General features: G+C 32.1%; 1 protein-coding gene across 2 annotated transcripts; it reads right to left on the reverse strand.

Annotated features, from left to right (window-relative positions):
- Nucleotides 1-2919: 2919 nt before the first annotated feature.
- LOC131013620 (glucan endo-1,3-beta-glucosidase 11-like) lies at nt 2920-4360 on the reverse strand. 2 transcript variants are annotated; one of them, XM_057941752.1, is made up of 2 exons: nt 4137-4360; nt 2920-4073 (listed from the first exon to the last, which is right to left on the reverse strand). In XM_057941752.1, the coding sequence occupies exons 1-2, from the start codon at nt 4180-4182 to the stop codon at nt 3067-3069; spliced, it is 1053 nt and encodes a 350-aa protein (XP_057797735.1). In that variant the 5' UTR covers nt 4183-4360; the 3' UTR covers nt 2920-3066. The 2 variants fall into 2 exon arrangements, with proteins under 2 accessions (XP_057797735.1, XP_057797736.1); XM_057941753.1 differs by having other exon boundaries at nt 2920-4067; nt 4137-4303.
- Nucleotides 4361-10252: the final 5892 nt, after the last annotated feature.

Consider the following 10252-nt stretch of genomic DNA (forward strand, 5'->3'; position numbering starts at 1 on the left):
TTTGGATATATTTTGGAATTTCGAATTCTCGGATATATTTTCTTCAACATATACATAAGCCAATTTATATTCAACTACTTCCCTATCACTTGTATGCACGCCAGTAGCTTAGTTTTTTTTATTTTTTCTCTGGGTTTTCGGCTCTCCAAAACCCGGCCAAAACCAGCTAACGAATCTGAAAATCTACGGATTCTAAGGAAACCCCTTACCATAGCAGCCTCATTCTCTGAAAATCTGACTTTCACTATTATCTTGTCAATTCCTCTACAATTTTTTTAATCTTGAAGCGCAACATCGTATTATAAGCTCTGGCACTCCGTACTCCGTTCGCCGGCGATTCGCAAGCATCCATACCTGTGCCGTGCGTCACCTTCCTCACCGACCTCCCTCGCTGCGTTTTGAAGGTTGTCCGCAGTCGTTTGTCGCCGTGTTCTGGTTCGTGCTTCTCTTTTTCGCTTTTGTGTGCAATGTAATCTCTTTATTATGTATACAAATACTCTATTTTGGCTGTGACGAGCCGTGACTTGCAGGAGGTATTCAGTGGCTTCTTCAAAGCGAAGCAAAGATAACTTGACTTTTCTGAATCAGAAGCATCGGTGTTAAGGTGAGTTTGTATTCGTCATGATTTAAAATCTTGGATTCTAATGTCTTGGTAGCAAGAAACCAATGCATGATAGGAATTAATTCTTTCTAAGATTGAAATATTATCCTAAATAAACCTTTTTTTTTTTTTTTTAAGTTCATGCACCAATATCCTTTTCAGTTTAGACAAAAGCAATTTCCTATCACACTTTGTTTTTCCAGTTTATATTGTAGAAATTCTTGTAAAGATATTGCCTTGCCTTTTCACTTGTAGCACACATAAAAAAATATTTAGTTAGCATTGTTTTTGAAACATATCCCACAATTAAAGTTTTCCCAGATTTTGGGATGCATGATAGGATAATTGGATATGTAATGCTCATGGAATTCCTCTTTCACACTAGCGGATCCAGCGTAGAACTTGAGGCTGCAGCTGCATCCCCCAATTTTTTTTTAGTAGTATTAAGATTAATATGTAAATTATTTTAAATTTAGTTTTTGCACCCCCAATTAAAAATATAATCTTAAAGAAAAATATAAACCCAACCTAAAAACAAACCATAAACTTTAAAATTAGATAATATTTGGGTATGTTTATTTTTATCATTAAATATTTTTTATATTTTTAATCATGTAATTTTTCATCGCATCCCCAATTTGAAAATCTTGGATCCGCCGTTGCTCTTTCACCAACTGAAAATGAAGCATATCCTTTTCAGTTTAAACGAAAGCAATTTCCTATCAGACTTCATTTTGCAATGACAATAAACAAAGCTCAAGGACAAACTATACCAAATATTGGTGCATATTTATCACCAATATTTTTTCCCGTGGATAATTAATTATATGTTTCTCTATCACAAGGAACTTCAATGTCTACTACAAAAGTGCTAATTAAGTAGAACACAACAGATACAAGACAAAATATGTTGACAAAAAATGTGGTCTACACTCAAGTTTTGATCGCAGGTAATTTTTTATTTGAAAAATTATTTTATATGTTGTTATTTATCATTAATAATAGTATATTTACATGTTTAATAGGACAACAAAATCACGAAGAATCAAAAGATGAAATTGATTCGCATTGTGTTGAAGACACTCGGCATGCAATTGGAATTTCATAATTTTAATTGTCTTTGTTGTTTTTTGAGATAGCAATATGCATTTTTTTTTTTTTACAAACTCATAGATTTTAAAATTCATTATTTTAATATGATTGTTTTTAAAAATTTGTCTATTTTAATATAAATTTTTTAATATGATTGTTGATTCGTTATTCCATATATTTGACAAAAAGTATAAAATATTTCATTTACAAGTTATGTTTATATATCCTAATTAATTCAATCAACGTGGAAATCTCAATATTGTAGCAAATGAAATTTCATAATTTTAATTGTCTTTGTTGTTTTGGGAGATAGCAATATGCATTTTTAATTTTTTAAAAAATTGTTGATACATTCACCCAAAAAAAAGAAAAAACAAAAATAATAGGGTCAAGAAAGACATAAATCGATGGAGTTGAAGTCTAGAAAATCGCAAAAGAAAAAAGAATAGTAGCCAAGAAAAAGTTTGAAAAGAATAGTAGCCAAGAAAAAGTTTGATGAATACATTGAAATTACAAGTGACGGTGATTTGCCGCTGAACAACATTCTGAGATCCTTAATCGTCAAAATCAAACAAGAAAAGATTTAAAATTCGTCTTGCTCTTTACTTAGATAATTTACGACATTTTTCATAGATCTGTTTGCATTTTTATTTAGACATATATTATGAATATTACTTTTTTACATTTAAAAATTTATTCATTAATAGTTTTATTGATTACTTTTTAAAATTTTAATTATAGTCAAGTGAATAAGACAATTTCATAAATACAATTAATTAAAAAAAATATTCAAAACTATATAATAGGAGTAATATTTATGTATTTATTTTTATAGTATAAAATCGTACGTGTTAAACGTGCATCGCACGTTCTCACTGCTAGTCTGTAATAAAGGATTCTAGTTGAATTATTTTGCCTTTTGTTGTTCATTTTCATGCTGCAAACTAGTTATTGATCTCTTGTTATGTGTTAAGGGTTGACAAGAATTCACATAAAATAATGGGTTAGTGTCCAACTTTGTTGTGTTGACACGATAATTTCGTGTTGGATCTGTTATTTTTTGTATAATATGATAGTGTTTGTGTCGGATCATGTCATTTTTGCACCGTGTTTATATAATTCCTTTTCGTGTTGAGTGTTTCTTTAACGGATTGTTTTCGTGTTTGGACTTACGACACATACAAATTGCCAACTTGTGATTTTTTGACAAACTAGTTAAAGATATATGTAACAAAGAAGAAGTTATTTATTTATGCTACATCTTATAATTAAGCAATACATGCATATATTTATAGCATTCATGAAGCTAGGAATGGTTTTGGTCTCCATATGAAGCTCCTTTTTAGTTGAAAATAAATTTCATATAAAGTTGATCAATGAGTTAGTAGTTCTGATAGACCGAGATTGTACACCATGGTCCCATCGGGCTTCAACAATCCAAAGTTCCTCTCAGAAGTCGGGCCGGGCTTCATATCCTCATTAAACAATGCAAACATGTAGACCTCCAACCTCGTTTTAGGTCTCAATGGAGTCCCTTCACTTCTCCACTGTCTCCTCAGCAGATTCCCATTGTAGACGGCGGCGTTCTGCGCGGTTGCCCCGATTTCATTCGGATCTCCGACCGAGGGCCAACCCGTTTCCGAAACCCGAACCTCAATCCCTCCATACCCCATTTTCGCCATGGCAAAGATCACCGCATCAACTTGCGCGTACAACATGTTGTCATAATGTAGCTTTGTATACGGGTCGACCACTCCCGGGTTCGGGTTGAACAGTACGTAGTCCAAAGGGATCCTATTCGGGTCGCCCTTGTAAGCAAAATACGGGTACGCATTGATCCAAAATGGAGCCCTCGTGGCCGCCAAGAATTGCAGAAGTTGGGGCATGATCCGGTTCAGTTCGGGTCGGAAAGACCCGGCTGATGGCGGGTAGGATTCTTGAAGAACCGCTAGCGAGCTGGGAGACGAGACATGCATGAAGCGGTCCAGCCCTAACCGGACCAGGGCTGCATGGATGCTCACCATGGCCGGCACGAGGTACGATATGAGCGTGGCGTCGGCGCCGGTGAAGAGCTCGTTGCCAACGGCGATGCCGGTGATCTTGGTGGCGGGAAAGTAGGGTTTGATCCGGGTCATGACCCATTGAAGAGCCTGGTTTGGATCCGTTAAAGTGGAAAGCATCTCGTTTTCGACCATGACGACGATTTCAATGCTTGAGTTGGCAAATGCCGCTAGAATTTGAGGGTTTGTGTCGTAAATTCGGGTTTTTGTTAGCCTGAGAGAGTGGAGGAGATCGATAACTCTTTCCGGCGGCGGCAGGTTATTTCCGACTTGCCCGTAGTTGATGCCGAAGGATTCCACTTCTTTCAAAACACCTAAACCTGTATATATGTATCATCAAAATGTGTAAATATGAAAGAGAGAGAGAGAGAGAGAATGTGTACCTGATAAAGTTAAAACAAATGCAAGTGTTTTTAACATGGCAAACATGCTAACAAGACCTCCCGTGAGAGAGAGAGAGAGAGGTGTTTGATTTCTATCAAAATTGAAGACACCAATTAAGAAAAGTTATGCTAAAATTAATCAAATGTAATAGATAAGATGATATATATACAATATACATATAGATGTGTATGCATATATTGTATGTCAGTGAATTCCTTTCTTTGCTTGTTTGCCTTTTGGTATAAATTAACGTCAGAGGTATTTGTTTCTTGGCTTTGGCACTCACCTCACTCCACCCCAGATGCTTCAGTTATTGCCATTTTTTTTCTGATCGAATAGTTATACCCACAATTAAATATTGATGGATTTTATTTTGATATGGTATATAATAATACCATTGTCATTATTTTATAGTTGCGCCAGATAGAATTTCTACTTTGTTTTGAGTTAAGCTTTCGTTAGCTTGCATAATACAAAATGCATATTCGGGATTTTGGCAACTATAATATTTTATCAACCATTTATAATGTTAAATTTAAATTCGTAGTCTGTTCCAACATTGCTTTTAATTAGCTTTGGGGGTGAGCAGTCGGTCCGGACCGGACCGGACCGACAAAACCGAGGACCGAATTTCTAAGATTTTTAGGACCGAACCGGACCGACGTAAACGCTAGGACCGAACCGGAACCGGACCGAAACCGCCGTCGGTTCTCGGTCCGATTCGGTCCAAAACCGAAAAAACTGGGCAGTTTGCGAAATTAATCCAAAAATCACATTTTTACACATATTTTAACCTGTTTAACAACAATAATTCAAATATTAATAATATTAATAAAAATATTAGAAATAATTAAAATATTAGAGAATTAGGGTTTTAGAATATTAGAAATAATTAAAATATTAATAATATTAATAAAAATATTAAATATATATTTAATATATATGTAAAAAATCCTCTCTTGTTCGAGTGTTCGAAGAAATATTGAAGAAATTCTTCATGTAAGTATTTGTTATGAATTATAAACCGCTTAATAAAGCTCTTAAATGGATAAAGCATCCATTACCAAATAAAAGAGATTTGTTAAATAGATTATATACTGGAAATATATTTTCCTCTTTTGACCTTAAATCAGGGTTTTATCAAATTCTTCTTAAAGAAGAAGATAAATATAAAACAGCTTTTACAGTTCCTTTTGGACATTTTGAATGGAATGTTATGCCATTTGGTTTAAAAAATGCTCCAATGGAATTTCAAAATATTATGAATCAAATCTTTAATCCATATATAGATTTTATAATTATCTATATTGATGATGTTTTAATTTTTTCTGAAAACATTGATCAACACTTTAAACATCTTAATATTTTTATACAAGCTACCAAAAAGGCTGGTTTAGCCATTAATATTAAGAAAGTTAGACTTTTTCAAACAAAAATAAAATTTCTTGGACATTATATTGAGAACAAAATAATTGTTCCTATTGAAAGGGTAATTTTATTTGCAGATAAATTTCCCGATAAAATTACAGATCTAAATCAACTCCAAAGATTTCTTGGTTGCCTAAATTATATAGGTGATTTTTATCAAGATCTCGCAAAAGACTGTAAGTTATTATTCCAAAGGTTAAAGAAAAATCCTTTACCTTGGACTGATAAACATACAGAAGCTGTTAAAAGAATAAAGCTTAGAGTTAAAGAACTCCCATGTTTATCTCTTGCTAATCCAGAAGCATTCAAGATAATTGAATCTGATGCATCTGAAATCGGATATGGTGGAATTCTTAAACAAAGAAATTCCGATGGTTCTAAAGAAGAACTTATTAGATTTACATCTGGAATTTGGAATGATTCTCAAAAGAATTATTCTACTATTAAAAAAGAATTACTTGCAATCGTTAAATGTGTTGCTAAATTTGAGAGTGACATATTAAACCAAAAATTCTTAATAAGAGTTGATTGTAAATCAGCTAAGGATATTCTTCTAAAAGATGTCAAAAATATTGCATCAAAACAAATTTTTGCTAGATGGCAATCCATATTAGCATGTTTTGATTTTGATATCGAACATATATCTGGAAAATCCAATTCATTACCAGATTTTCTAACCCGAGAATTCTTGCAGGGAAGAAGCCTGGAAAACCGTTGTAAAACAACGTGCTATGGGAAAACGACCAATGATGAATTTGGGGAAGAATCCAAATCCCAATCAAATGACTAAAAAGTCTAATCTTCTGGCTAAAAAGCCTACCAAAGAAGAAGAAGTCAGTCTTACAAATTTTGATCCTAATAAGGAATTTGAAGATGACGATATGGCATATGATATACAATTATATCAAAATGCTATATTTCTTCAAAAGGGATCTAAAGAAGAAATTAGATACCCATATCTGAATTCCGGATATATTAATTGTTGCCCAATTGAAAAAGATCTAAAAGGTCTATCTCCATTTCAATTGGCTCAAACTCATCTTAATAAAGATATTTTACCAATTTTTGGTAAAAAGAGTAGAGAATATTTTGAGACAATTCTTCTTGAAACAGGATCTGTTGAAATTCAACACAGTGATCGAGGTAATGAATATGCCTATTCTAAATGTGTTATTAAGAAAATTCTTTCTTCCTCAAATTGGGGTTTGCCTACTTATCAAAGTAGACAACTTGAAACATATTAAGGTCTCCCTAATTATTATAGCTTTCATGATTATGTTAAAGCTTGGGATAATTTATTCATCTATGAAAATAAAAATAGAAAACATTCATGGTGGATCAAATTTGATCTTGAGGATGTTACTCAACACATTCCTCAATGGTTTTCAATATTTTTCTTTTCATGGGGGGTATCACCCATCATATTCCCTCGAAGAATTAAACTCATATGGAGAAAATTCCAAGAAGTTAATAAACTTGAAAGTCTTGAATCAACTTTGCAATTTGCAAACTATTATTCCATCCCATGGATTCTTAGATGGGATTACATTCTTCAAACTCAGAAAAGAGAAAAACTTGAGTTACAATTCTCTCCATCAATTTTGGTCCGAAGAATCTTCATAAAATGGTGGCCAAAAGAAGATTTCTTTGGAGAAGGAAGGACTTATGACAGAAGAGGAATTCTCTCTATCAAAACATCATCCCAAATAATTGAGAGATTAAATTATCAGAATCCTTCAAAAGATTCTTTGCTTAAAGATCTTTTCCAATCTATGGATAAAGATTCAATTAATTCGTTATGGAAAGAAGTCTTTGGACAAGCAAATCCAGAAATGATCAAAGAAGGAAATTCTTCAACTCCTTCTTCATCAACGGTAGAAAATCTTATTGCCAATGATACAGAAATGCTGGATACTGAAGACTTCCAAGAAGCTCAAGATCCTTATAGTGATCTTAATAAATTTTTACTTGAAGACATTAGTCATGAATAGAATGGCAAGACAAATGCGTAATGACGCATGCCATGATGTAATTAGATTAGTACTATTTACTTTTTGACTTTTGTTGCTTTTACTTTTTGAAAATAATGGCTTGTTGTCGGAAGCCTTTTGCTATAAATATGTAAGGTCCTCACTTGTTAGAGGTACCAAGTTTTAGAAGCATAAATGTTTGTAATCATATATTCTCTCTTCTTGTAAAAAATCCTCTCTTGTTCGAGTGTTCGAAGAAATATTGAAGAAATTCTTCATGTAAGTATTTGTTATGAATTATGAGTTTAAATCCTGTTGCATACAATAATCTGTTTTATGCTCCATATGATTATATTATATTAGATAGCAATCGTGCTAATTACTTCAAAAAATTAAAAGAAAAAATAAAATGTATTAATAATTATATTAAATATCTTGAAAGAGTTTTGGAAACTCCAGGACTTAACGATTTTCATAGATTTGAAATCTTTAATTTCAAATTACAAAAAGCTAAACAAAGCTTAAAAGCCTTTGAATCTCAAGGCTCATATTTAACAGCTGCATAAACATTGTTTGCTTAATATAAGCAAATTTTATTAAATACTCTGATAATATCAATTCCTAATTAGGAATTTTAAGATACCACGCCTAGTGGTATCAGAGCCAAATTGGTGATAATAGAGGGGAAGTAATATCTTCATTTTTCATAAGAAAATTTCTATCTAATTTATAAATTGAAAGTTGTTGATTGCTCTACACGAGCTTTGCTCCAAGTCAGGTACCGTAAAGCCTGTAAAGCCTAAAGGGTAAGGTAGGATAAATCCTTGACAGTATCAATCAAAACTCTTCAATGAATAAATTAGTAAGAAGTCTTTCTAAGAAGAAGTCCTCTTCAAATAATTCAAAGAATTACAAAAATAAAGAAATTGTTTTATCTGAAAATTTCGAGAGAAATTTACAAGATTGGAAATTACCAAAGGTCTCTCAAACAAAAATTTATAAACAAGGAACCTTCGAATTCCGAAGTGATTATATCGTAAAAACGATAGAACAATCAATCCCTCTCATAGGAGGATTTGATTCTTTTAAACTTCTTTCTAAAGATCTAATTGAAGATCATAAATCTCAAAATTATAAATTTTTACATCTTGGAATGGTCCAAATTGGTTTAAAACCATTAACTAGAGAAGGATTAAATGTCAGTGCCTTAATTATGGTCAGAGACCAAAGGCATCTTCAATTCGAAGATTCTTTACTAGGAATTGTTGAATCCTCACTTTGTGATGGTCCAATATATTTTAGTTGTTTCCCAAATTTTCCTGTGTCTTTATCTGATCCAACAATTATGGATACTCTTACTTTAAATATAAAGACTGATGGTTTTAAAATGAATTCCCGTACAGAAAATATTGTTCTTACTTATAGAATTTGCTATAAAGCAATGAACACTACTATTTCTAGATTTAATATTCAAACTGATCAAATAAGATCTAGAAATGGTGAAACAACTCTTTTTATTACTGATACTGCCAAAGGAAATTTAGCAGTACCAAAAACTATAAAATGGAATCAAGTGTCTCTTCCAGAAGTCTGGAAACTTGAAAATATTACACCACCTGTTAAAGAGGAAAAAAGAGAACTTGAAAGCATCGTTCAATATGTTGATGGTGATGTTGAAATCAAGTTCAAATCTAGAAGATTTCGTCTTAAATTAGATGAAGAACTTTTAGGTACTTCTAGAGCTTCTACTTCTTCCGTTCCTCTATCTGATTTTGAAAGAGTCAGTATATCTGGAATTAATAAAACTCCAGAACAGGTTTCTCAACCTGAATACAAGGTTGAAGTCCCAGAGAGTAGAAATTATAGGAGAAATACTGGATCTCCTACACTCTCCGATATGGGTTACAGCAGTAATGTCTTTATGATTAAAAATAATCTTTCTTTCTCTAAAAGAGTGGAGAAAAGTCTTAATAAGACTAAAAATAGTGAAAGAGAAAATGGTTTCTTTATTCTCTTTCTACAAGTCAAAAAACTCTTTATACAAAAAGATATGATGAGTGGAGTGAAACTCATGGATTAAAATTAGATTTTTTCTCTTGGCTTAAAAATCTTTATTTTCCACAAAGAGAAAAAGAATTTCCTGATTTTAATAATAAAAGTTTTTTATCAGTTTTAGAAAAGAAATATAAAATTTATTCTCATGAAACTGATGAAGCTGTTGAGGAAATTCATCCTCCATTTTCTACTCTTGTTCTTAAAACAGGAGAAAAAGAGATTTTAGCTACTCCTATTAAATCCGAATCTGGAAAAGGAGATTTTGATAATATCATTCAGCAAAATAATTTTACTAATCTTGCTCTACATTCTCTTGGTAATCAAACCAATAGAATAGAAGAAATGCTTTGTCCTAAAAAGGAAAAGTATACGGATACGCTTATGATTAAACCTCCTCCTAATCTTAAAAAAGAAAATTTTCTGTTAAGTTCTAAAAAGGACAATGATTTTTTAGATGGTTTAATTACTAGACTGCAAAAAATTCAGTGTGACTGAAAAACATGATAAACCTGGAAGCAGTTATAAATCATGTTTCGGTTATCACTAAAGAAGAAAATTCTTCTGATGACGATTTACAAGTCAATAAAATTATTAAAGTGGCTAATGTTAAGCCTTTTTATACAAAAAATACTCCTATTGATCTTCAAATTGAAGACCATAAG

The sequence above is a fragment of the Salvia miltiorrhiza genome, chromosome 2 (assembly GCF_028751815.1).
Source record: "Salvia miltiorrhiza cultivar Shanhuang (shh) chromosome 2, IMPLAD_Smil_shh, whole genome shotgun sequence".
Lineage (NCBI taxonomy): Eukaryota > Viridiplantae > Streptophyta > Magnoliopsida > Lamiales > Lamiaceae > Salvia > Salvia miltiorrhiza.